The sequence below is a fragment of the Hemitrygon akajei genome, chromosome 3 (genome assembly GCF_048418815.1).
Source record: "Hemitrygon akajei chromosome 3, sHemAka1.3, whole genome shotgun sequence".
Taxonomy (NCBI): domain Eukaryota; kingdom Metazoa; phylum Chordata; class Chondrichthyes; order Myliobatiformes; family Dasyatidae; genus Hemitrygon; species Hemitrygon akajei.
The window spans coordinates 111,953,155-111,975,606 of NC_133126.1; the positions used below are offsets into that span (position 1 = coordinate 111,953,155).

The 22,452-nt window shown below is 39.2% G+C and overlaps 1 protein-coding gene across 3 annotated transcripts in view; it reads right to left on the reverse strand.

Annotated features, from left to right (window-relative positions):
* Positions 1 to 22,452, reverse strand: part of atg4b (autophagy related 4B, cysteine peptidase) — a 70,973-nt gene that overhangs the window by 27,603 nt on the left and 20,918 nt on the right. For 2 of the 3 annotated variants that reach the window (XM_073040573.1, XM_073040575.1), the window contains 3 exons: positions 4,845 to 4,916; positions 1,181 to 1,279; positions 764 to 865 (listed from right to left, as the gene is read on the reverse strand). In XM_073040573.1, the coding sequence (XP_072896674.1) occupies positions 764 to 865; positions 1,181 to 1,279; positions 4,845 to 4,916 (273 nt within the window). The remainder of the gene's footprint in view (positions 1 to 763; positions 866 to 1,180; positions 1,280 to 4,844; positions 4,917 to 22,452) is intronic. The other variant, XM_073040574.1, reaches the window with a different exon arrangement.

The following is a 22,452-nucleotide window of genomic DNA, read 5'->3' on the forward strand; positions in this document are numbered from 1 at the left end:
TGAAATTGAATGAAGTTACTCCTGTTTGTTTAAGAGACTGATGGTTGAGGGGTAATAACTCTTCCTGAACCTGGTGGTGTGAGCCCTGAGACTCCTAAACCTTCTGCCTGACGGCAGCAGCGAGAAAAGAGCATAATTTGGGTGATTGGGGAGGGGTGGTCCCTAATGATGGATGCTGCTTTCCTGCAACAATGCTCCATCCATCCAAATAGTTTGATAACAAGTTCACAACTGAAAGATTAAGCAGGTTCAAGACAAGTGTAGAGAGGTAGAGATGGGTATTGCTTGCATGCAAATGTTACTGTATTTTACTACATGGTAATGTTAATATTTTGCTAAAAAAATTCTAAACTTAATATACTATACAGGTGAAATCCATGTTACGACTGTTCAGGTAATGAAATTCACTGACACAGAACTCATAAATCACTACTAAAAAAATCTGAGATTTAGATTATAATTCACTCTCAAGGAATCTGTGTCTCAATTTGATCATCACTTAACTAGAGGTGCAATAGCTATGATTACAGGCAAGAGAGTTAGAAAAGGGAGACGGAGAATGTTTATCTTAAAGTTGTGAAACCACATGAATTCATTTCAAAGGAGTGTTGAGGGAGCAAATCTCAACAGTTTAGTTAGATTGGATAAATATGACAAAATCTATAAGGATTATGGGTGAATAACTGACAATGCAAACATATTCAATGCACCATCTAACTCCCATGTCTTTCTTCTTACTACACTGTAGTGGTAAACAGCTCACCTATTTGATGAATGGAGTAGTAGCTATCCTTTTTGTCAAGAAATGCATTCAGTACGCTGTAATATTCATCTCTTTGCTGTTTTCCATTTTCCCACCTCCAGTCTGCAAAGAAAGAGAAGAAAAGTAAGGAAATAAAATTCTACTGAAAAAGGCAGGAAGCTGATTTGAAATGTACAGGATTACTGTGATATTCCCTGCAACTCTTCAGTACCACAGGGAAACAGATGGAGATGAGACCCACTTACTCTACCTTTACGAATGGAGACAGTAATTGCTGAATTCGGTCCAAAGTCCTAATTTATAACTCTATTCACTGACAGACACAAAAACAATCCATTTTTCCACCATTAAGTTTCAACCTTGCCCATTTACCCAAATGATTCTGAAGCAAGGTTTGAACTAGTTCATGAAACTCACCTCGACCCAAATGTCTGCAGATGAGAGCCTGAGCCAAGATCATCTGTCCACATCGCAACATGCAGCCCCAGCCATTATCGGAGGTGGGCCCTGTGCCTCCTGTTCACATCACAAGAATTAATATTGACAGCATGCAATAAATACCATATATTTATTATAGTAATTAACCTTTCCTGGGAAACTGAAAGGAAGAAATCCAGTCACAGGACAAAACAAAATCACAATAACATTTTTCAAATTTGGTGAGAAATTTTGCAGAGCTATGTTCAAAATATCTTAAAACTAATGCTGTAATGTGTCAAACACCCACCAAGGCTGTAACAGAAACCAAATAGGACATGCTGGAAGTATCCAGCAGATCAAACTGCATCTGTGAAAAGAGAAACTGTAACACACACTAAATGCTGGGGGAACTCAGTAGGTCAGGCAGCATCTATGGCGAGGAATAAAGACTCAATGTTTTAGGCTGAGAGCCTTTAGCAGGACTGGAAAGGAAGAGGGAAGAAGCCAGAATAAGAAGGTGGCGCAGAGGGGTGGAAGGAGTACAAGGTAGAAGGTGATAGGTAAAGCCAGGTGAGGGTAAGGTAGGTGGGTGGGGGGGAGGGGAATCAAGTGAGAAGCTGGGAGGTGACTGGTGGAAAAAGGAAAGGGATGAAGAAGGAAGAATCTGAGAGGAGTGTGGACCATGGGAGAAAGTGAATGAGGAGGGGCAACTGCCACCTTCTAGCTTCCCCTCACTCCAGCTTTTTATCGTGGCTTCTTTCCCCTTACTTTCCAATCTTGATTAAGTGTCTCATTCCGAAACATCAACTCTCTACTCCTCTCTAGAGATGCTGCCTTACTTGCTGAGTTCTGCCAACATTTATGTGTGTTACTCTGGACTTCCAGCATCTGTAGAATCTCTTCTGTTTAGAAAACAGGAACAGAGTTAACATTTCACACGGAAGAACTTTCATCAGAACATCAACCTGAAACATTCATCATTACTCTCTCTCCACAAATGCTGTCTGCCTTGCTGAGTGTTTCCAGCATTCCTTGTTTTTATTTCAGTCAAAAAGGGCTGAAAGGTGGCCAAATAAAAATGTTTAAAATGATGAAGAATTTGGTAGGAAAATATAAAAAGGTTTCCATTTTTGCATAGAATCCAAAGCTAGGGATCATAACTGCAAGAAAGTTATGAATAAATCTGGTTAAGGATTCAGGAGTAACATATTTAGATAAAGAATGCTGAGAGTGTTAAACATACTGCCAAATAAAGCAGTTAAACAGAAGTAGATAAGTGGAGGAGGAAGAAATATTCTGAGAAAATAAGATGAGAATGAGTGGGAGAAGCTATAGACAGACTAAATGTCTTTAACTGGAATGTATAATAGACAGTAGGTGCAGGAGTAGGCCATTTGGCCCTTCTAGCCAGCACTGCCATTCACTGTGATCATGGCTGATCATACACAATCAGTTCCCCATTCCTGCCCTCTCCCTATATCCCTTGATATATCTATAATATATATCTATAAGAGCTCTATCTAACTCTCTCTTGAAAGCATCCAGAGACTTGGCCTCCACTGCCTTCTGGGGCAGAGCATTCCACATATCCACCACTCTCTGGGTGAAAAAGTTTTTCCGCATCTCTGTTCTAAATGGCCTACCCCTTATTCTTAAACTGTGGTCTCTGGTTCTGGACTCACCCATCAGCGGGAACATGCTTCCTGCCTCCAGTGTGTCCAATCCCTTAATAATCTTATATGTTTCAATCAGATCCCCTCTCATCCTTCTAAATTCCAGTGTATACAAGCCCAGTTGCTCCAATCTTTCAACATATGACAGTCCCGTCATTCCGGGAATTAACCTTGTGAACCTACGCTGCACTCCCTCAATAGCAAGAATGTCCTTCCACAAATTTGGGGTCCTGGTGGGGTCTCACCAGGGCCCTGTACAGCTGCAGGACCTCTTTACTCCTATACTCAATTCCTCTTGTTATAAAAGCCAGCATGCCATTAGCTTTCTTCACTGCCTGCTGTACCTGCATGCTTGCTTTCATTGACTGATGTACAAGAACACCTAGATCTCATTGTACTTGTACTTGCATAAGTGAGTGGATTACCTAGGATTAATAGAATAACAGCCATTCAGCTCCTCAAGGCTGTCCTGCCATTCATCATGTAGCTTAAGTCCATCTTCCCAGCAGAGATCCACAACTTTTAATATCATCACTTAAGTAAGTTTCAAATAACAAAGTATTGCAAATGCTAGAAATCTAAAATCAAAACAGTAAATTCTGGAAATACTCAGCAGGTCAGGCAACATCTGTGGAGTAGGAAGCAGAATTAATATTTTGGGTCATTTACCAATTTCCCTCAAGCCAGACCGAGCTTGACAAAAAAATGTTTTGAATGTTTAAAATTAGTCCCAGGTTATGTTCTTTTTTGAAGAAAGTGTTCCAAATTCCCATACATACTGGACTTCTCCAAAGATGTACCTGCAAAACATAGCTCCAGGATAAATGTCTCCTTGCGCTCAAATGTTCCCACACTAATTTAATCAATGTACCACCAAAGTCAATGTCATCAAACCTAGATTCATACTTCTCTATTCCCTCATCCAAATTAAGTGCAACAAATTCTATTAGTGATGATATTCAGCTAGAAAACAGCATTATGAAATAAATTAGTTCAGATTCTAACCTGTAGTTCACGGCAGGATTTCAATGGTTTAGTAATAGATGCTATCCAAACATACACTTCGTGGCCACTTTATTTGGTATCTCCTCTCCCTAATGAAGCAGCCACCGAGTGTAGGTTTGTGGTTTTCTGCTGCTGTAGCCCATCCATTTCAAGGTTTGACATGTTATATGTTCAGAGATGCTCTTCTGCACACCACTGTTATAATGCATGGCTATTGGAGTTACTGTTGCCTTCCTGTCAGCTTGAACCAGCCTGGCCATTCTCCTCTAATCTCTCTCATTAGCAAGGCGTTTTTGCGCACAGAACTGTTGCTCATTAGATTTTTAAAATTGATTTTCTGTATACTCGAGACTGCTAGAGTATCTCAGCAGTTTCTGAGATACTCAAATCACCCCATCAGGAAGCAACAATCATGGTCAAAATCACTTAGATCTTCCCCATTCTGATATTTGGTCTGAACAACAACTGAACCTCTTGATCATGTCTGCATGCTTTCATGCATTGAGTTGCTGTCACAAGATCTATATTAATGAATAGATGGCCACTGAGTGTATATAGCCAAGCTACTGGCATACCGTTTAAGTAGCATAATGTGGCAATTAGGAAGTTAGTAGAGCTGTTGGTTCACAGCTTTAGCAACTAGAATTCCATGCTGCCTCCTTTGATGTCTGTATGGAGTTTGCATGTTTTGTCTGTGACTACATAGATTTCCCGTAGATTCTCTGGTTAGTATGTTAATTGGCTAATGTTAATTGCCTCTAGTGTGTTAGTTACTGGTTGAATATGGGGGTAGCTGTTGGGAGAGAATAAACTGGGATTAGTGTAAACATGTGTTAGGAAACTGGCACAGTCTCAGTGGACAGAAGGGCCTTTATGATTTGGTAAAAAGCATTTGAACTGTCTCCAAAATATTAATTTAAAGCAGTGCAAGGTGGCTTAACAAACTAATGAATTTTAGCTGGTTAAGACCAGTGAGTACTTACCGATAGGAGAGAAATTCTTCCTGTAGGTAAACCAGAGTCGTGAAGTGACGTCTGCAAAGATCTCATCTTTATCTGAAAAGTAAAGACTTGGATTAAAACACTCACTGGATTTTGTAATGCAGACATTATCTCTGCTCTAATCCATGCCCCCTAGATTTTGACCTGACTTATTAGGGAAGTAAGTCCTTTCTTTTTTCTTTCTTTTTCAATCTTTTTATTAAGTTTTAATAATGTATACATAGCAGTCATAATAGTACAAAGAGAGTGGGATTACATTATTGGTAATTGATACATGTTGATATAAGCTATAAGTAACACCAATATAGTTGACCTCCCAAGCTCTTAACATAAACATGATATAAAGAAACAAAAAGATTTTAAAAAAACAAAGAAAAAAAATCCCCAAATTGAAAAAAAATCGAACACAAGGTAAACTAAACTGAACTAAACTAAACAAAACAAAGCTGGCTGATTTTATTACATCGGATACAATCATTAATGTCGTCAACTCCGCTCCCTATATTTAAGGTTAATACAAAGGAATCAGAAAAGGTCAAATTACATTCTATGAAAATATTGAATAAGTGGCCTCCAAGTGTCTTCAAATTTAACCGAGGGATCAAAAGTACCACTTCCAATTTTTTCTAAGTTTAAACAAGATATGGTTTGGGAAAACCATTGAGATATAGTCCAAGGGTTAATCTCTTTCCAATTCAAAAAAAATGGATCTTCTAGCCATTAAGGTAGCAAACGCAATAATCCGACAAGCTGAGGAGGGTAAATCCATCATTGCTAGACCAAAAATTGCGGTAATAGGATGAGGTTGTAAATCACTATGCAAAACTGTAGAAATAGTATCAAAAATATCTTTCCAATATTTTTCCAAAAGAGGGCAAGACCAAAACATATAAGTCAAAGAAGCTACCTCAGAATGACACCCATCACAGATCAGACTTATATGAGAATAAAAACGAGCTAATTTATCTTTAGACATATGTACCACTTTAAATTGAATCAACGTATGTTTAGCACAAATAGAAGAAAGGTTAACTAATTGAAAATTTTTCTCCCATTTCTCTATGGATAGGGAGAGTTGAAGTTCCTTCTCATATTCGTTCTTAATTTTATCAGATATACCTGACTCTGCTTTCATAATCATATCATAAATGATTGCTATTAAACCTTTTTGAAAAGGGTTTAAGCCTAAAATTTTTCCCATAATATTGGTTGGATATGAAATCGGAAAAGTAGGTAACATAGTATTCAAGAAATCTCTAATCTGTAAATATCTAAAAAAAAGGGATCTGGGCAAATTATATTTATTAGACAACTGTTCAAAAGACATGAAACAGTTATCCAAAAGGAAAACATGAAAACATATTATACCCTTCATTTTCCATACCGAAAAGGCTTGATCCATAACAGAGGGTTGAAAAAAAATTAGACGTAATAGGACGTGACAGAATAAATTTATTCAAGCCAAAAAATTTACGAAACTGAAACCATATTCGTAATGTATATTTAATTATTGGATTAACCATTTGTTTGTTCAACTTGGAAAGAAAAAAGGGAAGCGAAGTCCCTAAGATGGAAACCAATGAAAATCTTTGTACAGAATTACATTCAATTACCCATTGTGGACTTACATTTATATCCACACTCTGTGTCCAAAATTTTAAATATCGAATGTTAATTGCCCAATAGTTATCGAATGTTAATTGCCCAATAGTAAAAGCTGAAATTTCGGCAGTGCCAAACCACCATCCTTTTTGGATTTCTGTAAATATTTTTTACTTAACCTAGGATTTTTATTCTGCCATATGTAAGAAGAAATTTTAGAGTCAATAGTATTAAAAAAGGATTTAGAAATAAAGATTGGTACCGCTTGAAAAAGATATAAAAATTTAGGCAAGATAATCATCTTAATAGCATTAATTCGACCAATCAATGATAAAGACAATAAGGACCATTTAGTAAGCAATTGCTTAACCTGGTCTATTAAAGGTAAAAAATTGGCGTTAAATAAATTCATTACGCAAATTATCTTATAGATTAGAAGAATATGGGAAAATATCAGGTTATAAAATAAATTAGGATAAAAGTGAAATTTTACCTCTTACTAATGGAGATTATAGTCAATGTCGATTAATAACTCAATTTAGATGGCCGGCAAATGGTATAAAATATTTAGGTATAAGAGTTGACAATGACATAAAAAACTTATACAAATTATTTACCACTTTTGAAAAAAATTCAGGAAGATCTTGATAAATGGATGGCATTACCAATAACATTAGTAGGTAGAGTAAATACTATAAAAATGAATATATTCCCTAGACTACAATATTTATTTCAATCATTACCAATACAATTACCCCAGAAGTTTTTTCAAGAGTTAAACAAATATGTGAGGAAGTTTCTCTGGAAAGGTAAGATGTCAAGAATATAGTTGGAAAAATTGACATCTTTCTATTCTTTCTAAGTTCCTACCAGAATTTTGAAGACCTCAATTAAAGTATCATTCAATCTCCTTAGTTCAAAAGGAGAATTGCAGTTAATGAAATCTCTCCTCATAGCTACAATTCTCCAGTCCTGATAGCATCTGCTTAAATCTCCGCTGCACTTTTTCCAAAGTAAGCCATATGTTTGTTATAATGTGGAGACCAGAACTATAGGCAGAACTCAAGCTCGGCCTAATTCATATTATATACAGCCTCTGGATTAAATTCATCTGCTACTTCTTTGCCCAAATGACAAGAACATCTATATCGCTTGCAACCTGAAGCTTTATTTTCCTCATTATCCAGTTCAGGCCAATTTTTGGACCCTATACAATAGGGGCACTGATTAATAGGTCAGTGCTCAGAGCACTGGGCAAGAACTCCAGCTCTTCATTGAAACCATGTAATAGGAATTAGCCTAAGAGGGAATATGTAAGTTCATGTACTCCTTGTCCATTTTATTTAAGGCTGTTGATTCATTGCCAGAATAAACAGAGATATTGATTAATAAAAAACATAAATGTAACATGGGATTAGAGTTTATTAATTTATTCAGAGCATGTGGGATTACTTAATCTTTACACTTGAAATGAGGTTAGTGAGTCACTGTGTTACTGTGGCTTTTTTGTTGCTCCAGATCCAATGCAGCACCATTACTTTGTTCTCCTTTACACTAGAGTGCTGGGAATGACATTAAACTATCTTGAACCTTGAATGCAATAATTCCAAGGAGGGACTTCTCCAATTTTAACCCAGCAACAATCAAGGAATAGCAATATATTTTTAATTTGCTTTACACTTGTAACTCAGGCAGGATCTTGCAGATGGAAATAACTCCATGTGCCATCTGCCCTTGCTGCTCGAGGTGATAGAGTTCATTGGACTGCGCACCTGCCATTGAAGTCTGGGTGAAATGCCACTGTGTATTTGGTATTTTCTGTGGCTATCATTGCTGGTGCGAGTCAACGTTTTAATGCATTGATTTTAATGTGTTGGACGGATGTTTGCCTTTGACTGTTATTTCAGTTCTTGCTATTCTACCACATCCCTTTGGATGGATAAAGAAGTGGACACCAACCTTTTTAAGCCCAAGATCCCCTACCTCGGCCTTAGTGAAAGGCAAGATCGACCGACTAAATCGTTCAGAGAAAAAACAGCTCAGATTGTACTTCCGGCTTGAGGCATTTATTTGGGCTAATTGTATTTTAATTATATAAAATGTTTTTGTCAAACTTTCAAATTAATTTAACTAAGAAAACACTGTAACTAGCATATCAAACAGGCCATAGCAGCATCGAGCTCATCCAATAACGCCTTGAATAAGCGGTGCTGAAGCGCTTTTGCTCAAATCAAGTTTATCAGTTTGACCACCAGTGTGATTACATGAGAAAAGTCCACGACTTTCCCAGCCAAGGCCTGCTGATGAATCACACAGTGATAATCCAGGAAGTTGGGAAAAATCAGGGTCATTACGACACGTGGCTATAAAAACCAACGCGTACACCGCGCATTGCTGGGGCCCCAGCAGTAGTAATTGCCACCAGTTTATGAATGGGGATGTCATTTTCACGGACATTTTTTAAACTCATTGTAAATATCCTCACCTCTTGTTCTCTCCTTTAAGTGCAAAAGATTGAAGAAGTCCTTTTTTATAAAATCCTGGAAAGCCATTCTGACAAATACAACAAGCTGAGCTGTTTGCATTACATCCAAGGATTCATCAAACTGTCGTGAAAAATATTCACAGAGTGACAAGTCCTTTAACACTTGTCATTCCACGTCCTCTGAGCAGCATGCTTGCTGGGCCTTCAACCCTGATTTCAGCTCCTCAACTTTCCTGGTATTGGTAAACTAACTGAGACACTAGTATAAGTTTCAGGGGTACACAAGCTAATGACACCACTGTTTTTGTTTCCCATTTCTTGTACCTTTGGGGAATGTTGGAATTTAAAGGGGGAGAAGGGTTGTAATTTGAGCATTATAAAGTAAGTTAATACCAATTAGGATCATGGAATTATAGCAATACTCCCGCTACAGAAACTGTTCATAAAGAGAGATTGTTTCCGGGGTTGCGGGGTTTTCCTTCTGGTCTTTTCTGCCCGGTGCGCATTAGTGAAAACTTCTGTATGCGAATATTGTTTTACCATCCTAGATAAAGTTTTTTCCTTTTGGACATGAAGTTGTCAAGTGGTTCTTTTTCAAAGTAGAAGTTACTACATATTCGCATCAAAAAGTTTATCAGGCATAATGTATTTGTGTATTTATTTTTCGTTTCTTTTCAGGATCTACTGGGAAAGTCTCAAAGATCAACCGGTCAATCGCGATCGACTGGTTGGTGACCTCTAGAATAAAGGTTCTGCGGTCAGTCAGAAGGTGTCGCTTTGTTTAGTATGATGTATGGCTTTCTCTCATCACCTTAACAGTAGCTAGATGGTTAAGCTTCAAGTTAATGGTGACTGATGTTGACTAATGAAAGCTGATGTTGGGTATACATATCAGGAGAAGGTGCTTCGCTAACTACTGCCCAGTAGCTGCACAGCATTAATGTTATTGATTGCTCAAAGCCTGAATATTATCCACACTGCAGGCAAACACAAAGTCTTTTAGAAGGAGGTAAAAGTGAAAATGAACACTATACGATTATCAAAAAATGTGAGAGAGCGAGAGAGAGGGGGGGGGAGAGAGGGGGAGAGGGGGAGAGAGGGGGAGAGAGGGGGAGAGAGGGGGAGAGAGGGGGAGAGAGGGGGAGAGAGGGGGAGAGAGGGGGAGAGAGGGGGAGAGAGGGGGAGAGAGGGGGAGAGAGGGGGAGAGAGGGGGGAGAGAGGGGGAGAGAGGGGGAGAGAGGGAGAGAGGGAGAGAGGGAGAGAGGGAGAGAGAGAGAGAGAGAGAATCACTGATGAAACAACTGAAGACAGTCAAATGAAGGAAACACACAGAGGACTTCTTCCTATCATGCCTGGAAATTCCTGCGAACTGGATTTGATCTACAATTCTGGTATTTTGAAAATATCAGAGCTCTGGAGATTTGGAGAAAACGTCTTGTCACTGCTAAATGAAAGATCAATTCCTTTCAGAACAATGCATGGGAATCTGTTGTTGGACCCAATGCTAGGCACCAGGGATCATACCTTTCAATTGGTGCACAAGTATAACTGCTGGCAATGTGCATGCTTTACTTAGAGCTTACAGCACTATTTAGGGTCAACTGAGTGGAAAATCCCGAAGAAGGTTTAATACTAGGAAAGATCCAAGACAATGAAATTTTGTCAAACTAATTTTGCTAGGGTTCCTAAAACGCCAGAGTTGATCAAATACTGCTTTGATTGCAAGGGGAGTTATTTTGATTGCACCTATGGAATTTAGCCCTTTTGTTTGTGTTAGTTCCAAAAACTTAACCGTGGTCTGGAGCTCCTGCTTTTAGCAAGTCAATGTAAATATCTGTTTACTAGTAAGCATGGTTAGATAGCACTTTTAGTGACTCAATGGCATTAGAAAAGCGGGAAATAACTGGACACCCTTATTTTTATTGACATGACATTACTGAACAATTTTCCTTGCTGGGTGAATATCCGTGTTGTAACTTTTTTGTAATCTTTCACCAAAACCGCTAGAACACATTTTCAGGTCTTCAGCATTTCAGTCACCATGCACTGAAATGCTGAAGACCCCAAGTCCTTACCAAGTTAATGTTTAACACATCTGATACATTAAAATATGCCTTATTTTCTGTTTGCTGATGATAATATCTTTGTTATAGGATATAGTATAATCAATAAGAGGGAATAGCAAGAGGAAACTGAGATAGACAACTTATTTGGTTCTTCTTTTGGCCGTAAATGTTAAACAGGTGATCCATCACGGCTTCCTCAAGATCTTCATCTTGGACTGCAAAGCTTTGATCTTATTAGAGCTCCAAGATTAATTATTAATATTGTATGCTGTGTTTTCTAGTTGATTAACATGCACATAGTCAGGTATTATACCTTTATTGGACTGCTCTTCATTTTTAGGTATGTTTAGCACTGCTCCTAGCATGCTTTTCTGCATTTTACTTTGAGTGATGATTGATCTCCCTTTCTCTTCTTTGTACTGTCAATCTCCCCTCTCAGTCATGATGCACAGTTTCAACTGGACACATTCACAATTCCTTTCCCTCCCACAGATGTTATGCAACCACAGAGTTCCTCTAGCAGATTGTTTGCAGCTGAAGATTCCAGGAGCTGCATTCTCTTGTGTCACCTTGAGGACTGGGTTACCTAGTGAGGAAAGTGTACTCTCTGGATTTCAGGCAAATCTGAGAATTCTGATAAAGGATTTTGAGGACCTTGGCAGAGTAGATTAAGGAAAGGTGTTTCTCCTGACGGGGCATTTAGAACCAAGAAAATAGGCTCAGGACAGACTAAGATGAAGAATTTGTTGTATCATACGATGATCAATCTTTTGGAGTTCTCAGTGCTGAATAAGTATAGTTAAGTTGAGTCTGATCACTTGCAGTCCATAAAAGTAAGGTTGTGAGGATCAGTACGGTAAACATTGAGAACAATGACCAGATTAACCATTATTTACTGGATAGTGAGGGCTCCATGGGTATGGAACCGCTTCCATCTCTTATATTCCCTCTCAAACTCCGTAATGTGCAACATGTAGAGGATGATGGAGGAGCATTTAATAAAAACTTGCAAGACAGAACTGAGGAGAAAAAGAATGATACAGTTTATGGGTAGAAAGCAAACAGAGCAATACATTACTCTAATGTGAGGCCACACAGATGCTGGATGGTTTTCTTCTCAGGCGGCCTGCAAACAGAGGCCAGTAGGTGAGGTACAAATTACAACAGATAATAGAAAAAGAATGTTAAAAGGGCAATGTTACAATAGTCATAGCAGATTTCAATATAGAAGTATATTGTGAAAATCAGGTTCGTGCTGGATCCCAAGAGAGTGGATTTGCAGAATGATTATGAGATGGCTTTTTAGAACAGCTTGTGGTCAAGACCATTAGGGAGAAGGCAATTCTGGATTGGATGTTGTACAACGAATCAGATTTGTTTAAGAAGCTTAAGGTAAAGGAACCCCTAGGAGACAGTGATCATAATATGATGGAATTCACTCTGCAGTTTGAGAGGGAGAAGCTAAAATCAGATGTATCAATATTAAGCTGGAGTAAAGGGAACTACAGAGGCATGAGTGAGGAGCTGGCAGAAATTGATTGGGAGGGCAATTCCCTGGACCTGATTGCTTCATTTTCACCATGGATGTCCATTCTCTATATACTCCTATCCCCCATCGAGGCCCTTAAAGCTCTCCAGTTCTTTCTTGACAACAGACCTGACCAGTTCCTCCTCCATCACCACCCTCTTCTGTCTTGTGGTACTAGTCCTCACACTCAATAATTTCCCTTTTGGTTCCTCCTACTTCCTCCAAACCCAAAGTAGCAATGGGCACCTGTATCGGCCCTAGCTATCTCTGCTTTTTTTGGCAACTTGGAACAGTCCATGTCCAAACCTTCAATGGCAATGCTCCCCTACTTTCACTCTACTGCATTGGGGCTACTTCATACACCCATGCTAAGCTGGTCAATTACATCAACTTTGGCTCCAACTTCTACCTGTCTGTAAATTTACCTAGTCCATTTCTGACATCTCTCTCCCTTTTCTCAATCTATCTGTCTCCACCTCTGGGGACAAACTGTCTACAGATAACTTTTATAAACCTACTGACTCTCACACCTATCTTGAATATAACCATATAACAATTACAGCACGGAAACAGGCCATCTCGGCCCTTCTAGTCCGTGCCGAATATACCTCTTCCCACCCTGTCATCTGTAAAAATGCTATTCCCTTTTCTCAGTTCCTTTGTTTCCACCGCAGCTTTCTCAGGTTGAGACATCAGAGACATCCTCCTTCATTTCCTGGACATGCGTCCTCACCCCATCTTCCTGCTGCCTTAACAGAGATAGAGTTCCTCTAATCCTTACCTACTCTGCATCTAACATATCATTCTCTCCATCTTCAAAAGGATCCAAATGTCAAACACACCTTCAACCCCCCCCCCCCCCCAACTGTCTGCTTTCCATAAAGATTGCTCTCTCCCCATTTCCCTTGTTCATTTGCCCCTCCCCATTAATCTCCCTCCTGGCACTTATCCCTGCAAGCAGAAGTACTACACCCCTACCCATTCGCCTTCTCTCTCACCTCCATTCAGGGCCCGAAGCAGTCCTTCCAGGTGAGGCAGCATTTCACCTGCAAAACTGCTGGGGTTGTCTACTGTATCCAGTGCTTGCTTTGTTGCCTCCTGAACATCAGTGAGACCCGACATAGATTGTCAAGCACCTTCTCTCCACCCACAACAAGGATTCCCTGATGGTCAACTACTTTAATTCCTGTTTCTCATTCCTATATGTCGGTCCATAGCCTCCTCTATTGCAATGATGAGGCCAATCTCACTTTGGAGGAGCAACACCTCATATTCTGTCCAATTAGCCTCCAACCTGATGGCATGAATGTCAATCTCTCTAATTCCAGTAATATTTCCCTCTCCCTCTTCTTCCATTCTTCACTCTAGCTCCCCTCTTACCTCTTCTCTTCTCCTTACCTGCCTATCACCTTCCCCTGGTGCCTCTCCACCTTCCCTTTTTCCCATGGTCTACTCTCCTCTACTATCAGATTCCATCTTCTCCAGCCCTTTACCTTTTCTACCTATCATCTCCCAGCTTCTTACTTCGTCGCCCTCCCCCACCCAAAGAGAGTCAAAGAGGTAAGAACGGATATCCGATCGCTGGAAAATTACGCTGGAGAGGTAGTAAAGGGAAACAAAGAAAATGCAGGTGAACAATGTAAGTATTTTGCTGTGGAAGACACCAGCAGCATGCCAGAAGTTCTAGAGCATCAGGGGCCTGAATTGGGTGCGGCTGCTACTACTGTGGAGAAGGTCCTTGGTAACTGAAAAGTCTGAAGATAGATAAGTCACCGGGACCAGACGACTACACTCCAGGGTTCTGAAAAAGGTAGCTGAAGCATTAGTAATGATCTTTCAACAATCACTAGATTCTGGAATGGTTCTGGAGGACTGGAAAAGAGCAAATGTAATTCCACACTTTTAAAAACAGAGGGAGGCAAAAGAATGGAAATTATAGGCAGGTTAACCTGATTGGGAAGGTGTTAAGAGTCCAACTAGAGACATGGCGACAAAAAAGGCCAAAGGCTTCCTTAAGGGGAAATCTTGCCTAACAAATATGTTGGAATTCTTTGAGGAAATAACTGGTGAGGTAGACAAAGGACAGTCAGTGGATATTGTTTACTTGGATTTTCAGAAGGCTTTTAACAAGTTGCTGCACGAGACTGCTAAACAAGAGTACACTGTATTACAGGAAAGATATTGGCATGGATAGAAGACTGGCTGACTGACAGGAGGTAAAGAAAGGGAATACAGGGGGTGTCTTCTGGTTTGCTGCCAGAACCCCTGTTCCACAGAGTTCAGTGTTGGGTCCGCAACTTTTTACATTATATGTTAATGAGCTGAATGACAGAATTGATGATGATGATGATGATGATAATACTACAGTGAATTCTGGTCAACTATGACAGCTACTTATTTTGGACAAATCTTAAAGGACAAAAACTGATTGAGAAAATAGCCAGGATTCCCTTTGTTTATTTTGGATACTACACCACTCAACTGGGACAGGAGACTGTCACCAAGCAGTTTCTAAATAGCATCAATCGTGTGCTTGGAGCAAACAATTTTAAAATGGGGGGGGGGGGGGGGGGTGGGGTGTGTGTGTGTGTGTGTGTGTGTGTGTGTGTGTGTGTGTGTGTGTGTGTGTGTGTGTGTGTGTGTGTGTGTGTGTGTGTATGTGTGTGTATGTGTGTGTAAAGCAGTGATTTCTGTCACTTATATTTGGCGAGAAATGAGTAATAAGACAAGTTCAGTACTGTTTTGCTCACTGCAGTTTCAAACATTACTACTTGGAAATGTCAGAAATGGGCAGGAGTGAAGATGAAACAATTTCACTACTTCAACAAGTTAGGAATTATGATGGATTTGAAGGTATCAACAATCATTTTGAATGTTACTTTTAGTCCCCAACAGACACTTAGCTCTCAGCTGTAGCTCCAAGTAGCTGTTTGCGTGGGACAGTGGGCACTCTCTGGTACACCACTTTGAAGGTGGGCTAAACCGGGTGAGGGTAGCTAGCAGGTCTCATACCCCGGTAAGATAGGGGCACATCTGTCTTAGCACGCGGTCAGCTCAGATCCAATGGCCAGGAAGGCGATTCAGTAACAGTATGTGGAGAACAAAGGGCATGACAAGGGACAAAAGAGATCACAGTTATCCACCGCAACCAAGGAAGATCCCAATTGTGATGTCTACCACCATATCCGTACTTCCAAGGTCGAGAGAATGAAACTGCCCCAGTGCAACCTTTTCACTTTAAAGAACTTCCACAGGCTTCCTGTCTTCATTGGATACAACGCACAACCAGCAGTAGTACTGGTAGTGTTCTAATTTGTTCTGTATTTCATTTAAATACAGAATTTGCTACTGGGCCAAAAATGCATTGGTCCTGATGTGTTCCATTTAACTGGAATCAACTTATTTGTAGAGCATTTTTCATACTAACAATGTAGTTCAAAATGTTTTATAATGGGAAACATAAAAATATAAGACAAAATGTTAGTTAAAAGCAAGGCTAAATAAATAGATTTTGAGTTGGCATTTAAAAGTGTCAGCTGATTCTGCATCCCTTACAGTTTTAGGTGCTGAGTTCCACAGTTTAGGAGTGTAGCTCAAAAAAGCTGACTAGCAATTATCTTTCGAGGGGGATTGTTTAAATTTAAGGACCAACAGAAGAAGACCTGAGTGTCTGAGCAATCCTGTCCCTGACTATTGAGTAAGAGAACTTTATGATCAATTCCAAAAGATACAAGTGTTATGACCTCGGCCCCCTCCTTTGTGAGAATCGCAAGAGCCCTAGTCAAGGGGGGGGGGGTCAACTGACCCAAGAGGGGGAGAGACGTGCTGAATAGACACAGGAAAATGGGAAAGAGAGAGAGAGACGTGCGGAAGACCACGTTCTCCCGAGAAGCAGAATAAAGGCGACATTGACTATTGTCTCATGGAGACCACGTGAAAAGTCCTCGGGCAAAGTAGGCTGGTTGAAAGAGAGATCGCATCACCTGCAACCTGATTGACACCTGCGATCCCGTGAAGAAGTATAAAGGAGGGTCTGAGGGGGGGAACCCTCAGACGCACCAAGGAGACACCAAGGAAGCACGATACCGATTCCCGTGGGAGCGGGAAGCCATTTTGAAGGAAGCCACGTGCGTTAGATTCCAAATTTTGAATCTGTGGCTAGAACCAACGGAAGACCGCTTTTAAATAACAACGGGGAAGCCTGCTCCCCTGATTCCACGGATTTGCTCTGTAAAGACAACGGGCAAGTGTTTATCCTTTCTAAACCATCTCTCTCTCTCTACAACGTGAAAACCCCAGCGGTTCCCAAAAGGGAAAAGCCTGCAAACTTCTGAGTGACTCTTTATATTTCAATTGGACTCAGTATTACCCCTAGACAACTATAGAGCTTATTTCTGATTGATTATTATTACACCGGTGTTTTAGATTGAGTTTTGACGATGTATATGATCTGAATGTTTTGTATTAACCATACGTTTGTGCCCCTTTTTGAATAAAACGTTTGAAAATAGTAGCATCCGACTCAGCTGATCCCACTATCTTTGCTGGTAGGTTACCTGGTTACGAGGTTACGTAACACAAGAAGCCAATGGAAAGTAGCTCGAATGGGAGTGATATGCTCGCTTATCCTGGTTTTAGTTAAAAGTTCAACAGTGACGTCCTGAATGAGTTGAAGCTTGCCAATAGATTGTTTTGGAAGGTCAGTAAAAAGTGCATTGCAATAATCTATTCAATATAAAGGCGTGAATTAGTTTTTCAGCATTAAAAGGTGATAGAAACTGATGTATCTTTGCAATTATTTCTTAAATGTAGAAATACTGCTTTTGTCACTTTCTTTATGTGGGACTTAGCAAAGGGAGCCAAGTTCTCAAGTTTATCAGGAAGTTCATCTCGTTTGGCTTTGGGACTAACTGAAGTATTTTAGTTTTATGTTCATTTAGTTTTGGAAAATTATTGCTCATTCACTTGTTTATTGCAGCCATACCAGAAGTCAGAGAAGATGGGGTGTTATCATCATCAGGCTCAACCGAGATGTACAATCGTGTGCCATTTGTTTAACTGAGGAAATCAAGTTTACGCTCTCTAACGATGTCTCCTAAGGGGAGTGTAGGGGACCAAGACAGCTTCCCTGAGCAAAAGCATCTTAGAGAATTGGTTCTCCAGTTTATTTATATATTTATTGGGATGTGATATGGCATGGGCCCTTCTGAGCATCTGGGGGAAACTAGCGTGATCACAGGGAGAACGTACAAACTCCTTATAGAAAGCAGCAGCAATTAAACCCATGTCACTGGTACCACAAAGTGTTGTGCAGCCATACCATTTTTAAAGCATCTAGGAGATGTTGTGGTCAATTACGTTGAAGGGTAGCACTTAGATCTAGGAGATTTAGAACTGAGTTGGCATTAGTGCTGAGCCTAAGGTTACTAACAATTTTGGTACAGGCTGTCTCCTTGGTGTGGCCTGCTCTAAATCCTGACTGAAACTTCTCTAGAATACTGTTCTCATTTAGAAAGTTGTTCAGTTGGTTGAAAATGACTATCTCAAGAATCTTGCCCAGGAAGAACAGATTTGATATAGGTCTGTGGTTAGCTAGTACCTCACTATCAAGGTTTGGCTTTTTAAGTAGGGGTTTGACAGCCACAGTTTTGAAGAATTGTGGAAAAACTCCAGATTGAAAGGATGTGTTAATAACTTTTCTAACAGAATTGAAAAATATTAAAAGAGTCCTTAAAAAATATGGTAGGAATAGGGGCGAGACACCAAGTAGATGGCTTACTCTTTGTTACAATCCTACAGAGTTCTGAACTGGAAATATATGTAAATTTTGACATGGTTGCCATCTTTTTACAATGTTTGTTATAGAGGTTACCAGTATTTGTAGCTAATTAAAGTAATTTTGGTGTTACAATATATTGCAAATTCCTCACATTTTGTGGCTGATGCTTGACTGAGGATATTACAGGTTGGGGCAGGTTCAACAATTGGTTTATAGTTGAGAATGATATTCTTGAATCATCGCTATTCTCTAATCATCTTGGAAAAACGGGCTCATATTGCAGAGCATATAGCAGTATTAAAGGGGGCTAGTTTTTCCTTGAAAATATTACAGTGGATTTCTAGCCCAGTTTTCCTCCATTTTCTCTTAGCTATGTTTTTCTAGATGACTTCTTTGGGCCACAGTGTTTAATATATTCATCAAATTATTGTTGAGAATCAACCATTTCATGAGGCTGCTAAACAAAATCAGGGCCCATGATATTACATGAAACATACTAGTACAGATATAAGATTGCTGACTAGCAGGAAGTAAAGAGTGGGAATAAAGGAGGCCTTTTCTGCCAGAACCCCTTTTCTGTAGAGTTTGGTGTTGGGTCCACTACTTTTCACCTTACGTGTTAATGATCTGAATGACAGAACAGATGGCTTTGTGGCCAAGCTTGTGGATGATACAAAGATCAGTAAAGGAGAAGGTTGTGTTGGAGAAGCAGTGAGTCTGCAGAAGGACTTGGACAGATTAAGAAAATGGCAGGTGAATTATAGTATAGGGAGGTATATAATCATGTACTTTGACAGAAGGAATAAAGGCAGACATTATTTACTAAAGGGGATTGAATTCAGAGATCAGAGCTGCAAAGACATTTGAGAGTCCTAGTGCAGGTTAACTTGCAGGTTGAGCTGGTAGTGAGGAAGGCAAATGCAATGTTGGCATTCATTTCCAGAGGACTAGAATATAAAAGCAAGGATGTAACTGGTCAGACTGCATTTGCTTATTGTAAAGTATCCTGGGCCCTGTATGTAAGGCTGGCATTGGAGAAAGTCCAGAGGAGGCTTATGAGAATCATCCCAGGAATGAAAGGGTTAACATATGACGAGCGTTTGATGGTTCTACACCTGTGCTGACTGGAGTTTAGAAGAATGATGAAGAAATCTCATTGAAAACTATCAAGGAGGTCTCAAGATGGCGCTCATGGAGTAAACCGCATCTAGGCTTTGCTCCAAACCTTTTACGTTTTTTTTAACCTACAAACACCCCTTAAACTTATTTTAAAGGGGTCTAAACATATAGAATTTTTTAAAAACTATTTGAATTACTCTCAACCCGCTGAAATGTCTAGAGCAAAAGAACCGAAACAGACGAAAGAACCGTTAACTTTAGAAGTTGTTGTGAAGTTTATAGACGCTAGATTTGATGAATTGGAGAAAAAATTACTTGGAAGATTTGCACAGTATGACAATCGTTTGAGATCACTCGAAGAAAAGTTCCTGACCTTTTCACGGGAATCAAATGAACAACAAGCAAGCATTTTGGTTCTTGAAGAAGCTGCTCGTAAGAAGGATCGTATAATCGAAAAAATGCAAGAAGAGCAAACTTCGACGATCCAACAGATGGATCGCTATAAAGCTAAAATTACTGATTTGGAAAATCGTTCTCGAAGACAAAATCTTCGGTTAATTGGAATCCCGGAAAAATTTGAAAGCGGTGATCTGACCGTTTTCTTCTCCAAATTTCTAGTGGATGTCCTGGGCGAAGAAGTCCTGGATAACCCCCCATTAATCGATCGGGCTCACAGAGTCTCTAGATATCGGGCAGATTCAAGTCTGAAACCACGGCACATAATTCTCAGGATCCATTATCCTCACATCAAAGAACGACTGATTCGTGCGGCTCGTAAAAAAGGTATGATAACCTATCAAAATTTTAATTTTCGCATTCTGGAGGACTATAGCCCCGAAGTACTACGGGCTAGGCTGGCTTTCAGATCGGTTATGTCGAATTTTCACCAGAAAGGCTACAAGCAAGCGTTGCTGTTTCCAGCACACCTGAGAGTCACCCTTCAAGATGGATCTTTTCGGCTGTTTAAATCGCCAGCGGATGCTCAAGGTTTCCTGGAACAATGACATTTGATCGGGCTGATCAATGTAATCTAGCCTATAGATTTGGATCTGTTATAGATTGACGTTTGGGTTCTTTTTTGATACGGTTCATATATATTTCTTATATACGATTAAAGCTCTCTTTTTTCTACCGGGTTTATTCCGATTTCATATTTTTATATATTACTAACCGATTAATGTTGAAGATGACCTATTAGGGTTATTTTTTTTCTTTTTTTTAAATCGATATACGCTCTTTTTTTACATTTTTAGCATTTGAATATTAAGATTTGGAAGAATAAAATGGCGTTTCTTCTTCCCGACAGACTCCAGTGTCTGTAGCGTCATAACTGTTTTGATCTGTTCGAAAGTGTTAAACCTTCATTTATTGTTTTAATTTTTTTAACCTTTTTGATAATATACATTTATAACACTAATTTTATATTTTAATTTTTCCTATATCAACCCTTTTTTTATAATGTGGGTTGTTTGTATTTTTTTTAACTTTGTTACGTCTGAGTTGCCGTCTTGAGACAAGGGGGTAATTTTAGTATTAGATCGCTCGCTTGCCTCTGTTTGGCTTTTTTCCTGGGGTTTTGAGGGTGGTGGGAGGGAGATTTTTCTTTTTTTTCTTTTTTCTGCTTGCTTTTTGCTTAGTTTTACTTCATGGGCTTATATGAAACTACTAAAATGGCTGCGGTGCTGTGACTTCCGGCTTCCCTTTGAACTTACTTCCCCCTTCCGAGTTCATGAGTTCACTTTTCTTTTAAACCTATATGTTAACTGTAATATGTATTGTCAATATGGATAAGACTATTAACTTTGTTTCTTGGAATACTAATGGTTTAAATCATCCGATTAAACGGAAAAAAGTATTCAAAGTATTCCATAGAATGAATGCGAATGTTATTTTTGTACAAGAGACTCATGTTAGGAAGGTGGATAGTCAGAGGTTGTTTAGGTTTTGGAAGGGCCAACAGTATCACTCAAATTCGCAAGCCAAAGTGAGAGGTGTTTCTATTTTTATAGACTCATCAACTGCTTTTATACATTATGAAACAATTTCAGACCCGCAAGGTAGATTTTTGCTTATTACTGGGTTGCTTTTTAATCAAAAAGTTGTTTTAGTTAATGTTTATGCTCCAAATACTGACTGTCCTGAATTTTTTAAATGTTTATTTACATCCTTTCCTAATTTGAATCAATACAGATTGATAATGGGCGGGGATTTCAATTGTTGTTTAAACCCTTTGATGGATAGATCCAAACCCATTCAAACTTTTCCGAACAAATCGGCTTCTCTTATTAATTCTTTTATGATTGATTCAGCTATCTGTGAAATCTGGCGTTTTCTACACCCTAATGATAAAGAGTTCTCATACTTTTCCCATGTGCATCATAATTACTCAAGGATTGACTACTTTTTCATTGATCAGCACTTCCTTACAGATGTCATGGATTGCAAATACGACTCTATTGTTATATCTGATCATGCACCTTTGAAGTTATCTATTAAGGTGACGGATTCACATATTAGTACTAAAAGTTGGAGGTTTAATTCTGTTTTACTGCAGGACTCTGACTTTATTAACTTTATTAAACAGCAAATTGATTTGTTTTTCTCAATAAATTCCACAGCAGACATCTCTAGTGGAACTCTCTGGGATACTTTTAAGGCATATATTCGTGGACAGATTATTTCATATTCTGCCGGAGTTAGGAAACGAACTAACTCTAAAATATCAACATTAGTTGATAAAATTAAGGCAATTGATAAGATTTATGCATTGACCCCTAGTAAAGAACTTTATAAAGAAAGGGTGGAACTTCAAATGGAGCATAGTTTATTGTTAACCTCTTCGATTGAAAGTCAGTTAATTAAATCGAAAGCTCAATTTTATACATATGGAGATAAGTCTGGTAAATTACTAGCTAACCAATTGAAAATTGTTTCGGATAAGCGACAAATTACTAAGATTCGTAAACAAGATGGTACTCTGACGATTGATCACAAAGAGATAAATACAGCCT